This window comes from Syngnathus scovelli, chromosome 2, assembly GCF_024217435.2.
Source record: "Syngnathus scovelli strain Florida chromosome 2, RoL_Ssco_1.2, whole genome shotgun sequence".
NCBI lineage: Eukaryota > Metazoa > Chordata > Actinopteri > Syngnathiformes > Syngnathidae > Syngnathus > Syngnathus scovelli.
In genome coordinates, this window is record NC_090848.1 from 3,870,407 (window position 1) to 3,894,223 (window position 23,817).

Here is a 23,817-nt window from a genome sequence, read left to right on the forward strand (position 1 = left end):
AGGTAAATGTTAGCTCCTGGGATGAGTTACTCTTAAATTGGAAAATGTGAAAGCATGAATACATCCTGAGAAAAAAAAGTGGTTGGCATGACAACCCACTGCACGATATGTGCGAATTAGTCAAAATCTTTTTTTTTTCTTTTCTACATAAAACTGGTCATAAGCAGCCACGGTAATTGACTCAACAAAAAAAAACATTTACATGTATTTATTTACCTCACCTGTAACACCTTTGTCTGCATTTTTTACATGAGGCTAAGTCTTATACTATTCACACATAACATAAAAAAATGATTTGCACAACACTAACCAAAATCCCTCATTTCTAGCTCCTCAGCTTTCCGTTCTTGTCTATTTTGATTTTCTTGTTTTTGTTTGGTGAGAAATATTCCCTTTTTAAATTTGACTAAATCACATTAGCTGTTGCCTGTCTATCTTTTGTGAAAACCAACAGAATTGTAAATCTACCCAGAATGGATTCTCATAGAAAAGGAAGGAAACGATCTTGTTACACAGTTAAAGGGCAAATCGGTAATGTGAACGTAAAAACACGATTGAAGCTAAACAGTTTACAAAAAAATGTAAACCCCAACACCGAGTGTCTTCAACATAACTCACATTCTGAAGACCGAGCGACAATTTTTTTTTAAAGTGCACAACGTCGGCGGCTTCCTGCCACGAACGTCACTAACCAGTTTTGGTCTCACATTTCGCGTTATATTTCTAAACAACATTTTTGAGGAGCTAAAACCAGGATCTAATGTAGACACCACAAGTGGGCTATTATTTTCATTTATCTTAGCTTCTAAATCAGGGGTGTCCAAATTAAAGTTACGATGCCGCCATTTGCTTTTCATAGCAGCTCACAACCTCCATCAAACTACTAAAATTCAATATGGGGTAAAAAAAAAAATAATCACAAAAAATATGATTTGTTATGTCACCTTTGGGAGAGGGTGGAATTGTTGGAAAAAGAAAAAAAAAAAAGATCTCACCTGGCAGCTAGGGTCCGCAGTGCCCCTGCGGCCCCCCCATCTAGCTCCGCCACTGCCCTCAGATTTTGTGTAAGCTCCCCTTGAAGGAAAGGACACCCCTGTTCTAAATTCTCAATGACTGAAATTTTGTGCTAGGAGTAAAAAACACACAATTGTTCTGTGGAGCTCCTCATTCATCTTCAGCACGCCTGTCGAGTAATGATGACGCGTCCAACAGGCAACCTCTAAAATAGCCAATCAGAGAGTGCCTCAGCTGAATCTGGCTTTGCCTTGACAGGAAGTGGCCCTCATCAGGGTAGATCTGTCCCGGAAAGCAACCAGTAAACATCTCCCTGCAACTATATTTGCTCATGCTGCCCTTTTGCATGCCCTTTTCGGTACCTGCATGGTGTAGTTGGCTCCCACCCTGATCAAGTGCTTGATGAGCTCCGCTGAGTGTTGGAAGTGAACGTTTGCTGAGAAGAAGAACAGAATTGTTTAAGTCCGCCGCCGGACACAGATTTTCGACGGTCTTCATGCCAGATTGGCAAAGGAAACCGAAATGTGTGTGTGCGTGTGTGTGTGTGTGTCTACCATCAGCAGTCCCATGGGCGAGAAACAGAGTTCCTCCCTGCAGGCCTTTGACGTCTGGGAGAACTTTGGACATCTGTACCGATAAAAAAAAAATGAAAAAATTAATGTTATAAATAAATAAAGCTATAAATAAATACAAATTTAAAAAAAACAATTAATTAATGAATAAATAAATGAAAAAAATAATTTTATAAATAAATAAAGCTATAAATAATTACAAAAAATACAAATAAAAAAATCTTAAATAAATAAAAATTAAAATAAAATAAAATAACCGATAAAATATAAATGAATGAATAAATAAATGAAACAAATAATTTTATAACTAAATAAAGCTATAAATAAATAAATAAAGCTATAAATAAATAAAAATTAAATTAAAAAATTAAAATAAATAAATAGCAATTTCAAACTTTGAGTATCACTTTTTTGTTGGATTAATTTTTCTATTCATCGTGAATATTGTATGCGCTGGAGCAATGAGGAAGGACATGGTGCCTCTGAAGTGATATTTGTGCGGAGGAAATGGACTAAAATTTAATTGCCACTCAAATATCATTGTGCAAAGTGTTGAGATTGAACACAGCATGCTACCTGACTGGAATGGAAAGCGGAATGAGAAAGAATTGGCGCGTCGGTCATTCTCCATTTTTTGAGCAGCCATTTTACATTGGCATTGCTCAGGGAGGATGCAAACAAGCACACAACTGGGATTCCGTCAGGACCTGGACCTTCGCGGCACCATTCCTTCTATAGTTTCCCACTATCCTCAGTCTTTGGATGTCACTTGAAGGGCAACCCCGCCCCCGCCACGGAAATAGAGCTCTCTGGCCCAATTCATCGCAACCCACTTAGAAGAAAACTGTCTGCGACCTTCACTTAGTGGACCATTGTGTATTTCTGCATGGTCCCATTGCATTCACACTTGTCAAAAAGACAAATTCGCCAGCTTTCTCTCTGAGCTAAAGACAACAACCTAGAATGTTTCAGATATATTTTCTGCCACACAAGGCAAGATCCTTAAAGGGATGCTTGGATTAGTTTAAAAGCTCCAGCTCAAACCTGTTTGAGATTAACGACAATGGAAATTGGTAGCTAGAAGCAGCTCACTTGATATCTGTTCTCCTCAGAAGACGGCGTGCCGAAATATCGCTCTGAGAACGCTGAAGCTGGTGGCATCAAAAAAAAAAAAATATTTCAGTTTGATTTGCGTCTGCGGATCTGAATGAGGCGGACTCACCATACATGGTCCAATCGACAACAGGAGCCTGAGCAGCAGCGCATCGGATCAACGCCTCGGTCGATTTGATCAGCATCAGCGTCAGGTAACCGCCGTAGTCCTGCAGGACGAAAATTGGCACTTGAACGTTTTCTTGCACCTCAGATGGACAAAATGAAACAATATGAGCAGTTCAGACCTCTCCAAAAACGCCGACCCTGGTCGGATCAATGAAGGGAAGCTTCACCAAGTACCTGGAGAGAAAGAACTCATCAATCCATCGTGAAGTTGTTTCACGATGACATGGATGAGCTTTTTGAAAACCAAATGGCTTCCCATCACATTTTTGCTTCAAATGACTCACTGAACATTTCACTTATTCTTCTAGAGAGCTTTTTTTTTCCCATCTTGAAATGAGTACGTACGCCAGAGCTGCTATCTGGTCCTCAACGTCCGCCTGCCCAATGTTCTGGTGGAGCTGATGCAACATCCTGTGATGTAAAAGCCATCATGAGCTAGCTGCACGTCCTAAAAAAAAAAAAAAATTCACATACCTTTGACCTCGGAACGCAGAACCGCGACCGTCTAGCCGAGCTACGATCACCTCCTCGGAGCCCACCAACACTTGATCCCAGTCCAGCTTGAACTCCTCCGTGACCGCCTGGTCACCAGGAGAGCTGCCGCTAATGGGACGGAGCCGTGTTAGCGTGTACAAAAAAAAAAAAGAAGTCCTTTTAGCAGCTAAAAATATCATAATCATCATTAAAAAAAGTTACTGGACTTAATTGGATTTTTTTTTTTCTTAAAGGTCTTTAATGGCACACTGGATTGATTAGGTAACCTTTGGCTAAGCTATTAGCGACATTGCCACTAACAAATTAGCGTCAGCGCTAATGATAATACGATGTGCTTAAAATAGTTATCATATTAAAAAATTAAATATTCAAAAAGACTGCGTCGCCGGAACTTTAAAGCGCCATTATGAGATGTCCCCATTTTTTTATTTTTTTTTCCATTTGATTTGCGAGATGCGCGGCCCGCGGCTACGGTGATGCGTCAAAGAGTGAAGGTCACAGCGGAGGGTGCGGTGAATGCAAAGTGGATCCTCACACGATGAGCAGAAGGCCGTAGAGGAAGGACTCGGAGAAGTCAAGAGGAAGGATGAGCTTCAGAGGTAGCTCTAGTGTGAGTGAGCACACACTTGGAGTTATTAGACGAAACTTTGCGTGCACATCTCATCTCATTCCTACCCAAGTCGTTATGATGGACGGTGTGGATTTGGGTCCGAACCGTTCTTTTGGTGGACAGCGTCGACCACACAGGGTGATTGTTCTCCAGGATGAAATAGGCTGATGGAAGATGAAAAAAAAAATAATGGGCAAATGAAATGAAAATGAAATAGACAATAACGGAAACAAAAGTAGAGCACAATTAATTAATTATTAAATTGTCTTCACTTTTTAAAAAATAGAGATACTTCCTGTCATTTTTATAGCCATTAATCTTTTAAAAATATTTGAGCAGTTTTTACTAGTCTCAGAATTCAAAACTAGTCATCAATTTGTTGTGTAGCTGTCATTTTACAGGATTTTATTTTTTTTGTGTGTGTCTGTGGGTGCTTGTTGTGTGCTTAAATTGTGTAATTGGTGTGTCCAAATACTTTTGTCCATACAGGGCTTTGCAGAAATTGTCAAACAAAGCACTCACAGTCCACCTCATCCAAACTAAGAAGCAGAACCGATGGAACTCCCGGACCTACGAGTGAAAAGATGGTAAAAATATTTTTGTGATACCAAAAAAATTCCATGGCCAACATGTCAGTGAGAGATTTACCTTTGCAACGCAGGACGGCGTGCTCGGCGTCTGGGCTGACGTCGGCCTCAAAGAACGTGCACGCCTCGCGGAGTCCGCAGGTGAGGCATTGTCGTGGAAACGCACCCAAGGTGGAGACGCTGATGGAGAGCACATTCGTGTTTTGAAAGGAGGCGGAGCCAAAGGTAATGGAAACGGAGACACACCTGTATAAATGCCTCTGTTGCGCAGAAACTTCTGTGCTCAGGAAGTATCTGAGGGGAGATCATCAGCTCATTTACACCTTATAAACTCCAAAATTTGTCTTCTCAGGGCACCTTCAAATTATTTAGCCATTGATGTATGATAATTTAGCTTTATGTACATACCAAAAACAAACAGATGTCCGAAAATCCACAAAATAGAGACAAAATAGAAAAATGGAAGTGGTGAGTGAAAGTTTGGAAATTGTAAATTAAATTAAATTAAATTAAATTAAATCAAACTAAATTAAATTAAATTAAATTAAATTAAATTAAATTAAATTAAATTAAATTAAATTAAATTAAATTAAATTAAATTAAATTAAATTAAAATAAAATAGTGAGGTGATGAAGCAACATCTCAAGTATATTTCAGTCTTTTTGGGTGGCCAGCAGCCCTAATCTCACTAGAATAGATCCGCCCCTTCAATGTGCAGCAACAGAATCAAATTCCCCATTAGGAACCAAACCAAAACAGAGGAAACATACATGACCTGCTTGTTTTCATCGTACGCCACAATTTGCGTCACCTCCCAGGTGCCGGACGTCACGTGTTCAATCTCGTCCTTGTCGCCCTGGAGTGAAGAAACAACACATTCTTCTTCCTTCATTATTGATTTTTAAATGTTAACATTTTGTCCTGTTTAATTCCCGCACCTTTTTGGTGAACATGGCAATGTGATGAAAATCCCCTTGACCTCCTTGTCTCAAAGGAACGGTAAGAAAAAACCTGCTTGCGTCTTTTGAAAACAAAGGCTCCTGGTTCTATTGGAGAGGAAAAAAAAACCTTTGTGATGCCCTCAGAGGAGCGTGAGGAGGTCACGGTGGCAACGTACCTGCCTGGAGATCCATGAATCTGAAGAGTCCTCATGTCTCTGAAGCCCAAATCAAAAAACACAATCACGAAGGAAGTCAAGTAGAGGCCGAGTGGAATAAGAAGCACGTACCGCGAGGCAGACTCCCACGGCGGCCTCGCACACGGTCAGCACGGATGCGTTCTGGGCCCGAGTGAGCCAGCGCACGGCCAAGTGCGTGTTGCTGATCCACTTCACCATACTGATGTAGAAATCACTGCGGAAGACTAGAATGAGGCGGAGGCTTTTGTGGCTGTGCATCTTTTATTTGTGTTACCTCAGCCTGAGCTGATCGGGAGGTTGCAGCTCCACAGTGTGTGTTACCCCAAAAAGATGGACCACAGACAGCTTGACCGCTGGGTTTGTCTGGCCGGCCTGATGGAACATTTGGGACAGTAATTTTATTTTTTCGAGTAACGTTGACTCAGAGGAACTTCAATTAAAATCGACTGATGAGTGCTTTGCTCTCACCATGGGGTACGGGTACTGGAGACCTCGGGGGTAGGCGCTGCCAGTGAATTGGGCCAAAGCCATGTTGGGTACCAGCGTGTCGTTAATAGTGAGGAAAGCCAGTTTCTCTCCATCAGGTGACCACCAGTGGGCCAAATGGGAATGCAAAATCTCCTCTGATGGCAAACACAATTTTATGCCAATGTCTGCATCGGATTTGCAGTGGACTCGTACCTTCATAAAGCCAATCAGCAAGCCCGTTGAAGATGACGCCCTCCATGCCAGAAGAGGTGATCCTCAAGGAGTTGCTCTTCACGTCCGACTGGTAGTAGATGTTGTTCTCAAAAATGTAAATCTTGGAAGGAAGAGGGAGGCATGCAAAACGGGTTGGTAAAATCTCAGTGGTGACAAATTGTTCTAAAAAAAAATTTGTTTTTTTTCTTAATCTAAAAAATAACTAGCAGTGATGCGTCCTCACCAGTTGCTGTCCTTGTTTCCCCCACGCCGCATGCTGCAGCACAGCGTTGGAAACTTCCGGAGGGTTCAGTTCCCAAACTTCCCTAAAACCACATCGAAATATTAAGAACCGACTCCGACGAATGCTCCGGAGAACCCAGAATGACACCCAAACCTACCGGGTGTAAATGTTATAAACGATGTAGGAAGCCTGGTAGGAAAATCTGTACATCTGTAACGGATACAAATCAATCACACAAAGCTCACACTTGAAGGTGACCCACATCGACTGCCAGACCTCGACAGTATGTGTGAAAAACAAAGCTTTGTCCTCGGGCACTCGAGTATGAATGTATGAAGAAGCGATGAAATATAAATAAGACAAACAAAACACACACTCGAAAATCTGTGCACATCTATTGAGCGCAGGTGGCGGGATTATTTTCCCTGCCGGCGTGTGTGTGTGTGCTTGTTTGTGTTGCACGTCATTATAAAAAAAAAAATATACAGAGCAGCTGAGCAATAGCCACGCCCACCTGTTTGACGTCATAAGCAAAGAGCGCATATTGAAGGTCTGCCGAGAGCGAGTACTTTGCCACCTTGAATGCCACCTGATGAGGGGAAAAAAAAAAACTCAACCGATGCAAGAAAAACATCTCGCCGAACGCACACACAAAAAACTCACAAAAGTCGCGTCGCTAAGCAGGACTTGGCTCTCGTTGCGAGTGAAGTCAAATTTCACAACATGCTTGTCTCGGTTCCTGAAGACCACCTCGGAATCTGAGAGCAGAAAAGAGGTCGGGGTAACATCATGAAATTTTATTTGATTCCGAGCTATATAAAAACGGATTTAAGCACAAAAAACGACTGCCAATGAGAGCGAAGTAGATGGTTCCCATGGCAACATATGATGAAGTGGCGTCCGCCGTCCGTGCTGCTGCTCTTATCAAAACAAGAAAACCTCAAAGTGTATCTGCCTAGTTTACTCTGTCCATCTTTGTTTGTCTTTTATTATTACTCGTATAATGTCGCAAGCCTCCAAGCTGCGAAGGACTGCAATATGCAAGCAGAGCTCATTGTGCTCTTCTATACTATGTCCTATTGTTACCCTTTTTATTCCCTGTAAAGCGTCTTTGGGTTATTGAAAAGCGCTATATGAATTAAAATTATTATTATTATTATTATTCTGCAGTGCCGAATACCCCTTCTGGTCAGTTAGCGCAACAAATGATCATAAATGAATATTCAAAATGCCTTGGAATGTTCTATATCAGGGTGTTAACTTCATTTTTGTCACTGGTCACATTGTAGTCATATAGTTTCCTTATATCCTTATATATATATTTATTTATATACGTATATATACATAGAGAGAGAGAGAGAGAGAGAGAGAGAGAGAGAGAGAGAGAGAGAGAGAGAGAGAGAGAGAGAGAGATACACAACAAACTCAACAAAAAAATGTATATATAGATATAGATATATAGATGGATGGATGGATGGATAGATGGATGGATGGATGGATGGATGGATGGATGGATGGATGGATGGATGGATGGATGGATGGATGGATGGATGGATGGATGGATGGATGGATGGATGGATGGATGGATGGATGGATAGATAGATAGATAGATAGATAGATAGATAGATAGATAGATAGATAGATAGATAGATAGATAGATAGATAGATAGATAGATAGATAGATAGATAGATAGATAGATAGATAGATAGATAGATAGATAGATAGATAGATAGATAGATAGATAGATAGATAGATAGATAGATAGATAGATAGGCTACACAACAAACTGATGAGTTTTGAAATGAGAGAGAAGCAAAAACTGTTCAAATTTATTAAAAAGATGAATGCTAATAAAATTGCTAGCAATAGCTGTATTTTTAAAAAGTGAAGACAATTTGTAATTTTAGTATTGACACCTGAAGTTGATGTACAATTTGTTTTTATGGGCCACATAAAATGATGTGATGGTCCATACTCGGCCCCCGGGCTTTAAGTTTGACACCAATGTTCTAAATGAACACAGCCAGGATATTTTGGAGGAGGAAGTTAGCATAATGTGACAAAATGCAGCACGTTGCAAAGACAGGATTTGTCCAACCGGAGGCGATGCAAAGCTTCTCTGACTTCTTTGTGAAGTTTTAGTCTTCGGGTTGTTTGTGCTCGTGTTAGATTAGTCGACGCAGCTTGAAGGCCTAACTCGGGAGCAAAACGGAAGAGTTGCCAGGCCGTCCCTGCATCAAAGGACTCCCATCCTCAAATTTTCAATATTTTCTTTCTGCAGTGCGATTTAGTGGAGCGTCGGCCTCTGTGTTTCTAAATCTTCATCACGGACACGTATTGATTTTTTTTTCCCTTTAGACGGACCGTCAATATGATGATAAAACACAGCTGCATTTTTGGAAAAACATGATGGCGTATTAGTGCAGTGGACTTTGGCGACAAAAATTTGCTCTTGTAAATCTAACGAGTGGTAAATCTGCATGATCACGCGGAGACCAGATTAGTTTAGTTAATTCGGGGACAAGATGGCTACAATCTGTCTTGTGTTGCGCAACCTAAGAGCAGCAGCCATGACGAATGCCTTTAATGAAAACAATCACTCACCTGCGGAGACAAACATACAAAGCAAAACCTGGAGGCCAGCGAGGAACCGTTACGCATTTCAACGAATTTATCAACAATGTTTCTCTCGGCGGTGTTCCGATTCGACATTTCTGCATACCAAAAACGAAATAAATTACATTTCCGGCAAAGGAAATCTGAAATCGGATTAATTCGTTCCTAGCATGGCCAAATCCTTCAGATGGCTGGAGCAGGTGTTCCTAATGTTGTGTCCATTACTTTATCCTAGTCGTCACAGTTTTTGCTCCCATTATGTGGATTGACGATATTTCTGCTCCGAGAAAATACGATTCGACTTGAGTTTTCACAGTAGGTGTTGAAAATGAGGCTGGCTTTTAGAATCATTTTCCTTTTTGTACTCTTTGCTTTTGCAATCTTACAGAATAATGGGGAGCAAAACACACACACACAAGTGGTGACATGTACAGGTACACACATTCAGACATCTGAGCTGTTTTTGTGCCTATTTTCCTCCTCACTATCAAAAACATCAAGTAGCCAATTTATCTTTTAAAAAATAATCCTCTTGTCTGAGGTGTGTTAAAAGTCTCGCTAATGCGATCCAAAACGAGTCGGTCGCAAAAGCCTAAACATCAAACGTGTTCAATATTTATGAAAAAAATAAAAGAAAAAAAAATATATAAAAATTGATGTCAAGGTGTTAAGTTATGAAAGGTTCAATATTTATGAAAAAAAAGAAAAAGAAAAAAAGATATTTATGAAAAAAAGAAAAAATATATATAAAAATTGATGTTGAGGTGTTAAATTACTATATTTATGAAAAAATGAAAAAAAGAAAAGAAAGAAAAAAAGATATTTAAGAAAAAAAAGAAATAAACAAATATATAAAAATTGATGTCGAGGTGTTAAGTTTCCAAAGATTTCAATATTTATGAAAAAAAAGAAAAAAAACAGAAAAAAATATATAAAAATTGATGTCGAGGTGTTAAATTACGAAAGGTTCGATATTTATGAAAAAAAAGAAAAAAAAGAAAAAGTAAAAAGATATTTAAGAAAAAAAGAAATAAAAAACATAAAAATTGATGTCGAGGTGTTAAGTTACCAAAGGTTCAATATTTATGAAAAAAAAAGAAAAAAAAAGAAAAAAGAAAAAAAAAAAGAAAAAAAAACAGGTGTATGCCACACAAACGGAACATATCCATAGTTAAGTCACAAAAGGTTCGGAGGATCACAAATAACCACCCGAGCGTTCCGTTACTCGAAATGCTCCCTTGCACCGTCGCTGGAGCATTCCCTAATGGCGCTTAGCACGTGGACTTTTCTCTTGAATGCTCACCGCTTATCCATGCGACTTCTGGCTCGTGCACGGTGAACTCGGAAGCGTACAGATCATCTACAGTCAGTGCAGACTTGATGCTGCCTGCCAGATCAGCTGAGGAAACAAAGAAAATTACATGACAAACTGAAAAAAAATGAAAATTTGAGTAGATATAAAACCCAGTAACGCAACCAGTGACATTTCTGCTGTGTGCGGCTCTTACCAGGCGTGAGGAGCACCACAGATACGGTAATGAGCGAGCAGACGACCACAATGACCAGCAGAGAGATGGCGATGCCCTTCCAGTTGCGCTGCGGGGTGCTGATGTCCACAAAATCCTGCCAAGCACACACATGAGTGGGCTGGCAATTCATTAAACCAACAACAAAATGGAACTTAAAGGGATTTTTGCAAAACCCTGAAAAGCTCCAGCAAAAATCCCCCCCGAAAATTGAATGGCCTTTTTTTTTTTGTGCACTAATGTTGGCTGGTTAAAGGAAAGTGATCATATTTAACTCACAATTTATATTTTTGTTCTTCCATGAAATAATGGATTCTTCCTAAAATATTTTTAAAAATATTTCCAACATGACAAAGTTATACTTGCAAATTAATTTAAAATGTGATGATTTCTGAACACCAATAAAATATTGACACAAAATTTATATTCATTCCCTTGAGAGGAAAAGCGGTTCGGAAGATGATTTATTATTTCAACGATAAAAAAAAAACACATAGTTTCCTCAAATTTAACAAAACTTTTTGAAGACATGCTTTTGGCAAATCATAGGTTGTCTCATGACATCACCACAAAGCTGGAAGCTTGAGGCAAATACAATATCATGAGATACATAGCTGTGGATTGCGAATATTATTAATTTCATATTTTATACATAACTGTCAAGTTTGATGCAAATATACTGTAACGGTTGAGCTCATTCGCACTCATGAGGCATTCGTGCGTCGCTCTATAGCGGCGAGGTGGAAAGTGGAGCATTTAATTAATGGGCCAGCCGCACACAGTCGGCGCCGGATGTTCCTCACACACCATTGAGCTCCGGACCGCTCTCTGACTATTAGTTTGACTTCTGTGAGCTGGTACTCAATCGTGCGCATTGTGTGAAAGTCTTCAGAGAAATCAGCAAACGGTAGATTCACAAATTTGGATAATTTAGAGTAGGACTTGTCAAACTTTTTAAATGAAGCACCATCTAAAAAAGCACTTGGCTCTCCGACTGCTGCCATCATTTAACTCTAGAAAATTCCCACAGAAATTGAAATGCTTCTCACTTATAGGTGTCAAACTCAAGGCCTGGGGGCCAGATACGGCCCGCAAGGCAAATTTTGTGTCATTACAAAAATTACAAATTGTCTTCACTTTAAAAAAAAGAGATATTTTATTACCACGTCTTTTTAAAAAATTTTTAACAGTTTTTACTGCTCTCTGAATTCAAAACTAGTTGTTCATCAGTTTGTTTTGCAGCCTATACTGTATTTAGAAAACATTGATAATTATAATGGCCCTCCGATGGAAACTACGAGTTTGACCGTGAAAAGATATTCCATCTACATAACATTCATGAGCACACCAATTCTTTGGAGAATGGGGAAGATGTGCCCATTTTACAAATTGGTTAAATAATAACAATTAAAAAAATTAAGTGAAAATTGTCCCAATCTCTGCTTTTGAGTTTAAAAACCTGACCATAACAAAAATAATAATGATTGTTTTTTTTCTTTCTCTAGCACATCAGCTTTTAATAATAATAATATTTTTTAGTTTAAAAACCTGACCTTATTTTAATAATAATAATATTTTTTTTTGTTTAAAAACCTGACCATAACAAAAATAATGATTATTATTTTTTTCTTTCTCTAGCACATCAGCTTTTAATAATAATAATAATCTTTTTTTTTGTTTAAAAACCTGACCATAACACAAATAATTATTATTTTTTTATTTCTCTAGCACATCAGCTTTTAATAATAATAATAATAATAATAATAATAATAATAATAATAATAATAATAATAATAATAATAATAATAATTTGCGCGACTGCACACTATGGATCTTTTGGGGGGGCAAGTTTCCCAACGATATACCTTGGTATCAATCATTATTCACAATCTCGTGACCCCCTCCCCACAAAGTCAAACATCTCAATGTCTGTAACGTGGCAATGACAATCACAGTCGCTGTCCAAATGTTGCCTTTTAGATTACAACCAGTACGCCGAAGCTCATCTTCAACAGGTCACTGAAACAACGCAAATAAGTTGACAGCCTTGACTCGTACGTGTGGATAATAATTCTTTTATGCCTCCTGTTCATGACTTAATCTACATTTATGTAACACGTCATACGGCGAGAGATTACACATTTTCAACTGTCGCACCTGCTCGCATGCAACAACACAAGGCATGCGTCCAAATGCAAGCTCGGGAAGATACGTCACTTCTCAATCCGAGAGACACGATGAGCATCCATCACATGTTCCACAACATCACACACACTCACTTATACTCTACCGGCTTGTCGCCAGACACATTTTTGCACCTTAATAATTGTCTCATCAAATAAAAATTAAAAAAGCAACAACACAAGCCCTTGGATCACTACTGCAAGTTGATGAGAGTGATTTATGTACCTCATCTTGCTGATTCTCTTTCGATTTCTTCTTGCTCGGATCCTTCGAGGCTGTCATTGCACCGGGTAGTCTTTTGACCAAATTCTCCTCCGAATCCTCCCGGTAATAACATCCAAATCTGACTGGGAGGCGATTTAACGACTCGGTCAAGTTAGCTGTTATGGTAATCAGAAGAGCTTCCGGAGTTTGTTACCAAAATAAAGGTCTAACCGTAGTATTTCTATTTTATTTCCGTGGACGTTGACGAAAATATGTTACGAGTTCTAAATCTTTGTTGAGGTTTAGTTATCCAATTGCTGTTTTTTTAATCAATTGCTTTGATATATAATTTACAAAATACCAATCTTCCATGACAGCTATTCTCTGGATTATTGCTGCTAATGAGAATAATTGTTTCTGACTCTGTACATCCTCCAACTTGTTTTTCCCATTTGTACTGGAATTGAGTTACAAATCAATGTGTCTGTATCATGGAAATGCAGTCGATGCCAGACTTTGGCCTTATCCCAACTTATTAAAGCTCAACTCAAGCATCAAGAGGAAGAGAACAAATGAGGAAGCAAGAAGGGGATAGTTGGTACAAAAGTGTTCCTAAAAGATTGGGAATTGGTGGAAAAAAAATAAAGACACATGAAGAGGTAAAAAGAAAAAAAAATGATGCAAAGATGAAAGAAGATGCATGAAAAATAATCAATAAATCAATTCATAAATAAATGAATAAATAAATAAATAAATAAATAAATAAATAAATAAATAAATAAATAAATAAATAAATAAATAAATATTTACCTTGTCTTTATGTGTCAACAACAGTGACTGTTGTAAAATGTGCTACATAAATAAAGTTGTATTTTATTGCGTTGTATTCATGATGATCCATCCATCTAGCATGTTAACAACGCGACTATGGCCACAGCAGCAACAGGAGTGTTCAATGTAGTAAAACTTGCCTCCTCAAGGCCATTAGAGATTTTCTCCTGCCATCTAATAATGGATGGGTTCTGCCTGGCACGGTAGGTGAATGTAATTAACCTGCGAGCAGGATGCAAACCCACGGGACCCGCAGCTAAAGGCACAAGAGTTTGCTAGCAAGATAAAAAAGCTGTGAAGTTCCTCGGGTCAGAAATTGATTAGAGACGCAATTCCGGAGGGAGCTGTGTTATTCCAGAAAAAGTGACATTTCTCCTATTTGACACGATTATCATGTCTTTAACACCCGAGTGCATACACACCAAAATATGACTGCAAAGATTAGTTTATGTCAATTTATCGACGTTCAAATACAAAGAAATTAAAGTGTCGTTTTCTGAAAAGCAGCACTGGCCTGAAAGTCCAGTTTTGATTTTCAAGTAATTTTAATTTATTTTGGTAAATTGTTCATCTTGTAGTCTGTTAATCATTTTTGACAGTTATGTAAGTTTAGTTTCATCAAAAAAAAAATGCGTACAGGAAAACAATTTCCAATTTCTATTCCGAGCAGAAAAGCTCAACATGTGCTATTCCGATTTTTGCTAATAGCAATCGAAACGTGAACGCTTTATACTTTCCTCTCAAAGCTATCATCAGTCCACGATTATATTTCATAAGCATGAATATTAATACCACAACGCACATTTACATATGTACTAGATCAGAGTTTTCCGACAATTAAAAGGAAACCACAGACCGAATTTGACTCTTCTGGTGTGATTAAATTTTGGGATCACAGCCCAGAAGAAGTCGTGTGAAGAAAATAGGCCAACTTATCAACAGCTACCCAGACAGCCACCATTTGGTGCTTTTTCTTTAACTCCACATCACAAAGACAAACCAGCACCAAATCTCGAGCTAAAACCCTGCACACACAACATCCTTACCGATTTATCGTTGAATGAAAGCGGCGCGAAGCCTCGCTTGCAAAAGCAACAAAAAAAGCCAGAGGCAAATCTTTCCTGTGTTTCAAAATCTCACAAAAACACTCTTGAGCCGGCCGACGTGACTTCATTTTTACGACTCAAAAACAACTGTCCAATTTTAGCAACAATGACAAAAAAGTGTCACCTCACCTCCAGGAATCTCAGCTCTGGTTCCATCATCTTCAGACATCAATCACTTGCTTTTCGAAAATGACACAGGAAAGGAAAGCAAAATCGCTTCTCCTCTCGCCACCGGCAACCGTCGAGCTTCTCTCCTCTCGGTAAACAGGGAGGAGATCCCCCTCCTGCTCGCTCCCGCTTTTACTACTTTCCCCCCACCCAAAAAAATGGTGTCATTCAAGAGTAAAATCACTCAACCTAGTTTCACTTGGCATCTTCAGACTGATGGTCTAATTCCGTGTCAGAGGGGATTTGGCCGTCGAGGCCCATTGAACTGAATTTGCTTAAGCAAGAAAGACACTTCTGAAAATGACCATTAGCAGCCGTTCAAAAAAAAAAAAAAAAAAAAATTTATGGAGATGAAGGAATGACTCAAAGCACGACGTCATGTCTGACTTACAACAGGAGCTCAAAGTCAATTTGATGTGCTCGGGCCAATTTAGTAAATCGAATGAGACGAAGGAGACAGTGAATTGGAGTGCCGTGAGGATGCGAGGTCAAATCTTGCAGATCAAGACGCAAGGTGACTTTGTCCTCACTTCCAAGTGAAATGAAACTTGTTGATCAGCTTGTAAGTGGAGCTTTTATTTTTTTTGGCTTTTCAGATCTACTTAAACACCTTTATAAGAAGATAAGCCTTTAAATTACCGAATCAATCAGGATGAGAGGTTTTTGCAAGCCCCCCTCCAACCCTCACCGCCTCCTTCTTATAAAATAATCCTCTGCAACCTTTTGTGTTCGCCCCTGGAGGCCAGCCATGGATCTCAGGAATCGTTTCTGATTAAGGGGGGGAAAAAAAAGCTTTTATTTGTCTGTTGTCTGCACTGCGGTCAAATCTTTTTTTTTTTTCCACGGCTCTATTTTTGTTTCATTCTTCTGCGTTCAGGTTGGATGCTGACAAATTGACAATGTCAACAATCTGTCTTTGAATGTCCATATCTTCCACGCAAGACTCGATTTTAAGATGAAGTGGCAGATTTTGTTCAATGTAGCTGTAGAAGATGGAGATTTTGCTCTTTTGTGAAAAAACAGAAGTTCCCTCAGTTTGGCCATTTTGGAAGTGACAACTTGATGATTCATAGTGTCTAGAAATACCAGTCGGCTATCTAATGACGCCATTTAAAAAAAAAAAAAATCAAATAGCACCATCTACTCAATTCTTATTTTCTGGACTATAAATCGCAGTTTTTTTTTTATAGTTTGCCCGGGGGTGCGATTTATAATACTCAGGAACGACTTATATATGAAATTATAAACACATTATTATCATTTCACATGTTATCTTCACACTAAACCACAAGAGAGCGCTCTAGACCCGTGGAATAGTTGGAACTGCAATGGACGATGATTCTGACGGAAGCCACGAAGAAGAAGACGTGCTACGTCTTCTAGCTTCTAAAAGCGGCACAAACGATAAAGATTTCATTGGATTTAGTGATTTGGAGTGACATGGATGGCTTGGTAAACTTGTTAGTATGTTATTTATGCTATAGTTATCTGAATAACTCTTAATATGTTACGACAGGCACGTTCTTAGTTCCTTGTTTATGTGTTAGCATGTAACGTTAGCATACCGTAGCGTTCAGCCTGTTGTTGATTATTCAATTTTTATTTTAAATTGCCTTTCAAGATGATTCTTGGTGTTGGATTTAATCATTTTATGGCTGATGCAACTTGTACGATTTATAGTCCGGAATATACCATAATGATCATAAATTGAGGATGAGAATAGAGGTCTGATTTTTTTTTTATTTGTATCTGTAAATGCAAAGTGTGTTTGCTTATTGGAAAATTAAACAAGCAGCAGATGGCATAAAAGTAGATGCGATGAAATGCGAGACGCCAAGAAGTCGATCTGAAAAACATTTTCTCTCCCTCTTCTCACCCTCCTGTGCCTTGGTATCGATGGCCCAGCTTGCAGTGTGGGATGTGAAAATTCACTTTTTGGGTAAGTGCAAAACGAGTTTGAGATTTTAACACAACACAAAACTCTTTAATGTCATTTAAAGTGACATTCTCGCTTTTATTTTAGCTGATTTGGACGTGAAATCAGCGTCTCGATGGAAGTACAATAATGTGATTTTTGAGTCGAAGGAAGACTTTTGGAAAGCGACATTAATCTTGCCATTTATTCAAACACGCCCAAACGAAATTACACAAAATGACATTGACCGTGTTACATAATCCCGAAACTGCAACAAGTGCCAAAGTGTCCATTTTGCTGCGCCAAGTGGAATAGAATCACTGACACTCATCTAATACCGAGCACAATAATGAAAATAAGCAAGGATGAAAATAACAAACCTTGACATCTTTGGCCGGATGACACTCAATCTGATGAGAGACGGACGCCGTTTGGTTCATCTTCGCCTTTCTCCGATTCAGCTTTTCCTTCCTTTAGCACAAAGTCCGACGTCCGAAGGCTGTTTCCCCGCCGATGTTGTCGTTAAGCGACATCAGAGGCTAAACTCGCACTGGTCGATCCTTCTGGTTGTCACTTGGTGGCCTCCCTCCCGTGCTGTGTTGTGGTGGAGGTGGCCAATGCCTCCCACGTACAATTTGGAAGATGTCGTCTCGTCGGAATCTACTCTCGAGGCAAAAACGTTGCAAGTGTTTGGGATAGAGCAGGATTTAAGCTTATTAAATTTTTTTTGAATAATTCTCATTTTAAAATCAATATCAAAAATTTGTTGCAAGACACCAAAATCTGATTAAAAATGGCAGTTGACCGGTTAAATTAAATTCAAAACAAAAGTTATCTTAAGACACTGAACACAACGACAAACATCCTCCATTTAATTATTAATTAATTAATTATTATAAGACAATCAAATGAAAACCTCATCAGCGACTTTAATCAGACCGTCCAGTCCGTCTTGCCCATTTGGGCCTCAGGCCTAAAGTGTTGAATAAAGCCGTTATGTCATTTTGTCAATTATCTGAATTGCAGACTGCAAAGTACTCATTTCCATTAAATGTTGTGGAAGCAAGGTAGAAGACATCACACTTTGGGGCAGAGCCAGATCATTGAGGACTTCATTTTCACCTTGTAATGATAACTCAGCAGGTGATGTACATGGCAGTCATTTCAATTTCGTAAAACTTTATTAGTAAACCCCTGATGTCACATGGTGAAAGTCCCAGGAAGAAAGTTCAAGCTCTCATGACCTCCCAGAACCTTGAGGCTCCTGTGGCGAATGTCCGAGTAGTGGATCTCCAGTCCTACTCTCGTTGATGTTCTGGTTGTCGGCAACCCAGCCAGGCGGGACTGGTAAAGGAGGCGGAGCCACAGTCGCTTCCGTTCTCCCTGGAGGTTGGTCCGATTTAGCGCTGGCCCTACGTGGCTTTGCGACTGGGTGACCGCCGGGGTTCCTCTCGTCCAAAACGTCCACCCTAGGAGACTCTTCAACAGTGTTGAGTCTTCTCAGAGAAATTATGGAGCTGGAGGGGGAGTGTCCACCATGGCGGCCGAACCTATCGCCGATTACTGAAACACATGGACAGGATCATAAAATAAGCAAGTCACTTTTGGATCAAAAACGTTGAATCTTGATGAACCTACCATGGCTTCGTCTCCTGAGTGCAAAAGCAACTTCTGGATCTATTCCCGGCTGCAGGGAAAAGTATTTATGCGATTTGGGGATATTCTGATTAGGCTGCAAGAACAAGAAGAAGAATCAGCATGGGATGAAATAGTTTTGGGTTCTACTTGAGGTCAGTGTGTTTCACTACCAGGTCTCGGTAGCTTGCCGATCGGAGGCTGCGTCTGATGCTCTGATGTCGGCGGATCAAAATCTCCCGGGCTCGGCCGTTCTCGGGCCGGTTGAATTTGTTGGTGTAGGCCATCGTCTGGCCAGGGGTTAGGTGGAGGAGTGGTTATGGTAAGAATTTGGAACTGACATCTGCTAATTGGCTACTGATTAATAAATTATTTTTAATTCTATATTGTTGATATTGTTGAATTGAAAAGAGGGCTGTGGGCGACAATTGAAATTGGAAACACTCAGCTTACCCTCTCTCTTATCTTGTACATGTTCTTCGACAGGATGTCGTGCATGTTCCTCACGTCCGCTGCCAGCAAATTCTTTTTGGGTTGCGGCGAATTCCTCCTCTCGTCGCTGGTGAGGAAAATGAACAGCCAGGGATAATTACTCATTAGAAAATTTGTATTTCAAGATTTCAAGTGCGTCAAGAAAGAACTAATTTTAAAAAAAATAAATAATAATAAAATGAAAATAAATACAAAAAATAAAAAGAAATACAAGTAAATTAAATAAATACAAATAAATTAAAAGAAATACAAATAAATGCAAATAAATAAAAAGAAATACAAATAAATGCAAATAAATACAAATAAATGCAAATAAATAAAAAATTCAACAATTTTTTAAAAAAATTAATAAAAATAAAATGAAAATAAATACAAATAAATACAAGAATAAAAAGTACAAGTAAATTAAATAAATACAAATAAATAAAAAGAAATACAAATAAATGCAAATCAATAAAAAGAAATACAAATAAATGCAAATAAATACAAATAAATGCAAAGAAATAAAAATTAAAATAAATTAGCATTTTTTTAAACTTACTGAAGCGACACAATGGACGGCGCGGCACTCAGGTCGCCCACAGGTGTGTCCAGCAAATCAATAGCCGTCTGCAGTTCAAGTTTCTTATACAGAGACACGATGCTTGACTCTGCCCTGTTGTCTCGAAGCAGGATGCGTCTCAAAAAGCGATCGTTGAACTTTTTAAACCTGAGCTTGCAACAAAATGAATTGTATCACCGAATAGATTCCAGGCTTCATTATTTATTTACGAGCCTACTTGTCTTTCCAGTAGTAATGACTCCATTGGCCGCACAAGTCCTCAATGCCGCAAACAATATGTTCCATCACCTTGGAACAAATTTAAATCATATAAAGCAAGCAAAGCAAATCAAATGATTAAATAGATGCAAAGAGGCTTACCCTGTTGTGTATTTCTACATTGATGGTGCCCAAGTCTTTATTGGTCCTCCTGATATTTATATATTCGATGATTGGACGAATGCTGATACCCTGCCACGAGAAAACGATTCGGATTTACATGACTCCATATTGACAAGTAAGAGCAGTCTAGCGACGGCCCCTACCTGGATAAACACGGTGAAGATGATGATGGCGATGGAAGCGGTGACAAACAAATTCTTCCGGTTGATGCTATCAGGCAGAGTGAAGACCAAAGCGAAGCAGATGGCCCCTCGAACGCCTCCGTAGGCCAGACCAAACTGGTCCTTAAAAGTGAAATGGATGGTCCGGAATGGGTTTATGATCTGGGATAGAACCAGAATGCCTGCAGGGAGGAGAGGGGGGGGGGGGTTGTTACTGCTCAAACAAATGTTTAAAATTGGATGGATGCGTTTGGTCTGCACTCACCGATTCCTCGCCAGAGGAGGGCAAACAGGAGCGTGAACAGGATGTAGGCCCAGTTCCATTCGTGTTCAGTCGTGATGGTAATCACCCCCAGGAAGAAGAAGATGAGCGTTTCAGAGATGGTGGCAAACATCTTGATCACGTGGCGGATGGTCGTGCAGGATCTCTGAGACACATTCTCCTCCACGTAGTACTTCATCGTGATTGCACATGTGATAATTCTGCAGGGGGAAGGGAAATGTGCCAAAATAGGAAGTGTTGATTTTATGGAAAGAAAACACATTTATTTTAAAAATATTAAAAAATATATATATTTCTTGATTAATTATAATTATTATTTTTAAATATATATTATTATTATTATTTAAAAAATAACTAAAAAGATATTTGGTTTTATGACATTGGTGTGCAAGTGGGGCACAAAAAAAAAATCATGTTTAAGCAACGTTTACAAATCGTATTGAACTTCCACCTCCTTGAAAGAGGAAGAGCAAGTTTGACATGTTCCGTCAGTCCACGAGAATCTAGAGTTTCGTAGATGACAATCTCATGAGCGATTCACAGCAAATGGAACTGTGTGAATAAACAACTGGAGCAGGACGCAAATGTTTTGGTTTCTACTTACGCGAGAACGCTGGAAATGGCAAAGAGCTCAGATGCCAGGTAGGCCAAGTAGCTGAACATGAAGACAAAGAGGGGCTCGATATGCCGTGCGTTGTGCGTGAAACGTGTAGTGAACGCCGCCATGAAGCCAAACACAAGGCCGAAGAGGATGCCTCCGACCCCCACAACCAAAAACCGAGCCATGCCCAAAAACACATCGGTGGATTCAAAGGTCGGCATGTCCGCCACAAAGGAGAACATGCTGTAAAGTACCTGCCATGACAAAAAAAAAATTCAATTAATATCAGTGCACGAGAAGCTCCGTTGGTTTCCATCAAACAAAATCGATTTGTGTCACACGCTATAAATAGCAAAGAAAAGCAGGACACTCACCACAGTGACAGCATCATTAAAAAGTCCCTCTCCAAATATGACAATGTGTGTCTGTTCGTTAACATCGATGTCATCAAACACGGCTAGCACAGCCACGGGGTCAACAGCGGAGATGATGGAAGCAAATAGCAAATTTTCCTGACGGGAGCAAAAACGTCAACAGCTCAAATTGAATTTTTTTTTTTTTTTTAACCCGATCCACCTGACACGACTAACCTGCAGGTTGATATCTTGAACTCCAAAAGCTTCACACTGACAAATAGCGAAAAGCGAAAGCCCGATGCCAACGCTGTTCCACAAAGTTCCCACCACGGCAAACCACAGAACCGTGCCCACGTTCTCGAAAAATGGCCTCGTGGGCATAAAGTAGCCGTTTTCCAGGACTATTAGCGGGAGCATGTAGAGGAAGAAGACGTTGGAGGTGAGCACGGCTGGCGGTTCTTCTTTAACCGAGTGCATGATGGCACCGACGATAAGGCCGATGGAAATCAGCAAGCAGGACTCGGGGATCCAGATTGTGATTTTGTGGTAAATATTGAAACCTGGGGAAACAAGATGAAGTTGTTTGCTCTATAAAAAAAAAAAAAATCTTTAAAGATATAATGCACAGTAAAAAAATAAATAATCTGACTTACCAATTTTAGCAAAGGAGGCCAGCAGCACCCAGAGTGTAAATTCAAAGGGGATTTGTACCCGAGGATAGTCCATTGTAAAAACGGGTAAATTAGCCCTCTCCTCATCAGGGAAGGCCTGAGGGTGCTCAATATCATCGAGGAAAGGTTTGCCGATCGGCGAGCCTGTTGCCGCTGAAGAGTCCGAATTTTCAATTTCACATTTTCCTCCATAACAGCAGAGAGACAAAAGAAGGAGAGCTCGTAAAATTTGTCCGTCAATCAAATCCGGGCCGCGCATTGCTGCAAATCACAAGTCCGGACAAATCAAATGGCAGCAACCGGTGAACAAAAAAACTGGGCTGATATACTCCATTTGTATGTCATGAAAAAACTTGCAGATGCATTTTCAAGAAAATCATTTTTAAAAAAGGTAACTCCTCTCTCTGAGGCGACTCAGGTGAAATGCAATTTTAGTTTCAACTGTTGTTCAACCTGTTGGTAACAAGTGGCTTGCCTACAAGGTGTGGCAAAGCATTGTTGGGACGTTTTATATTGTTTCCCTTTTCCCACATGCTGTTCCAGCTCTCAGTCTGAATAAGTCTAAAATTTAGCCATAATTAAAAAATGGACTGGACACCAATTCAGCACTGCTAAAATTCAAGTTGGTAGACTTCAAATTACAACTCTTGCCCACAGGATGGTGCAAGAGGAGAGTGATTCAAACCAAACTTTAGCAAGACTGACTGGAAGGTAGGACACTCGCAAATATTGCTGCAGTGACTTTCAAAGTGTTGCAATTGTGGTAATCGGGCTCCCTCTAGTGGTACTTAAAAGAATCACAATTTTGGCGGGTAAACCGGGTAAAATACAGAACGCATGAAAACAACTTTTTTTTTTTGTCAGCAAAAGGAAAGAAACATACACGTTAAGTCAGCATGAGGCAAATGATTGACACCTCAAAGATCACGACTTCTGTCTCAATACACCTCTAAAAAATGGACTGTTTTAATAAAAATTTGGGTGGGGGATTTAGCGTACAATGTTTCTTAGACCTTTACTAAGCCATGCACAATGTTTCAGTTGCTTGCAATAATATGAATTCACTTTATGAACTATGACAGAACACCTAGACCTACTACGTTACTGTATGTAGGTCGTAGTACTGTAATTATAGACTGAGTATTGTGTGTAAAAGTTTAAATTAAATTTAAATTTTGGTTTTGTTTGGGTTTTTTTTCAAATTTTATTTAAGAGTTGTTTAGCATATAGACACTCAAATTTTCTATTTGTAGAATGAACACATATATACCGGGGGTTTTCAACTGGTTTTGTCCAAGGGACCATCATTATAATCAAGAAGCAACTCGGGGACCACTGCTTTGGCGGAATATTTATTTTATTTAGCACTGAACGAGGATAGACCTATACAGGCTATTTATTTTCAACTGTATGTCTATTTTCGGAATCTCAGCTACATTTGACATAATTTGAATGGGTAAATGAATTTACAAAATGAGCTGGAAAACAATTCAAGTCTAAA

General features: G+C 39.3%; 2 protein-coding genes and 1 long non-coding RNA gene across 9 annotated transcripts; 1 reads left to right on the forward strand and 2 right to left on the reverse strand.

The window, feature by feature from the left end:
- Positions 1 to 193: 193 nt before the first annotated feature.
- Positions 194 to 17,661, reverse strand: LOC125988263 (inactive dipeptidyl peptidase 10). 7 transcript variants are annotated; one of them, XM_049753233.2, is made up of 27 exons: positions 17,555 to 17,661; positions 10,749 to 10,863; positions 10,544 to 10,639; positions 7,287 to 7,381; positions 7,138 to 7,212; positions 6,781 to 6,833; positions 6,624 to 6,705; positions 6,380 to 6,500; positions 6,167 to 6,321; positions 5,973 to 6,070; positions 5,789 to 5,912; positions 5,678 to 5,716; positions 5,499 to 5,606; positions 5,331 to 5,416; positions 4,806 to 4,853; positions 4,621 to 4,739; positions 4,495 to 4,542; positions 4,038 to 4,136; positions 3,898 to 3,967; positions 3,342 to 3,470; positions 3,213 to 3,278; positions 2,987 to 3,041; positions 2,809 to 2,908; positions 2,679 to 2,737; positions 1,569 to 1,641; positions 1,377 to 1,450; positions 194 to 1,296 (listed from the first exon to the last, which is right to left on the reverse strand). In XM_049753233.2, the coding sequence occupies exons 1-27, from the start codon at positions 17,612 to 17,614 to the stop codon at positions 1,165 to 1,167; spliced, it is 2,379 nt and encodes a 792-aa protein (XP_049609190.1). In that variant the 5' UTR covers positions 17,615 to 17,661; the 3' UTR covers positions 194 to 1,164. The 7 variants fall into 7 exon arrangements, 6 of the variants coding, with proteins under 6 accessions (XP_049609190.1, XP_049609191.1, XP_049609186.1 ...); XM_049753234.2 differs by lacking the exon at positions 17,555 to 17,661 and adding an exon at positions 13,176 to 13,337; XR_007488266.2 differs by lacking the exon at positions 2,679 to 2,737 and having other exon boundaries at positions 1,222 to 1,296.
- Positions 15,523 to 21,995, forward strand: LOC125988309 (uncharacterized). Its single transcript, XR_007488280.2, has 3 exons — positions 15,523 to 16,711; positions 17,165 to 17,198; positions 17,652 to 21,995. It is a non-coding gene; the product is annotated as an uncharacterized lncRNA (long non-coding RNA).
- On the reverse strand, positions 18,337 to 22,575 carry LOC125988266 (sodium/hydrogen exchanger 2). Its single transcript, XM_049753238.2, has 13 exons — positions 22,299 to 22,575; positions 21,880 to 22,205; positions 21,664 to 21,801; positions 21,293 to 21,543; positions 20,671 to 20,888; positions 20,388 to 20,587; positions 20,224 to 20,313; positions 20,081 to 20,151; positions 19,843 to 20,010; positions 19,263 to 19,368; positions 18,983 to 19,099; positions 18,813 to 18,906; positions 18,337 to 18,737 (listed from the first exon to the last, which is right to left on the reverse strand). The coding sequence occupies exons 1-13, from the start codon at positions 22,573 to 22,575 to the stop codon at positions 18,412 to 18,414; spliced, it is 2,382 nt and encodes a 793-aa protein (XP_049609195.1). The 3' UTR covers positions 18,337 to 18,411.
- Positions 22,576 to 23,817: the final 1,242 nt, after the last annotated feature.

Excerpts from the sequence above, each read along its gene's own strand:
- LOC125988263 (XM_049753229.2), bottom strand. The coding sequence starts at position 17,614 with ATGAACCAAACGGCGTCCGTCTCTCATCAGATTGAGTGTCATCCGGCC. Across the intron at positions 10,864-17,554 it reads ATCCGGCCAAAGATGTCAAG|GATTTTGTGGACATCAGCAC; the intron begins GTTTGTTATTTT and ends TGTGCTTGGCAG. Across the intron at positions 7,213-7,286 it reads TGCTTAGCGACGCGACTTTT|GTGGCATTCAAGGTGGCAAA; the intron begins GTGAGTTTTTTG and ends TCCCCTCATCAG.
- LOC125988266 (XM_049753238.2), bottom strand. The coding sequence starts at position 22,575 with ATGCGCGGCCCGGATTTGATTGACGGACAAATTTTACGAGCTCTCCTT. Across the intron at positions 22,206-22,298 it reads GGCCTCCTTTGCTAAAATTG|GTTTCAATATTTACCACAAA; the intron begins GTAAGTCAGATT and ends TTGTTTCCCCAG. Across the intron at positions 19,100-19,262 it reads TGTACAAGATAAGAGAGAGG|ACGATGGCCTACACCAACAA; the intron begins GTAAGCTGAGTG and ends ACCCCTGGCCAG.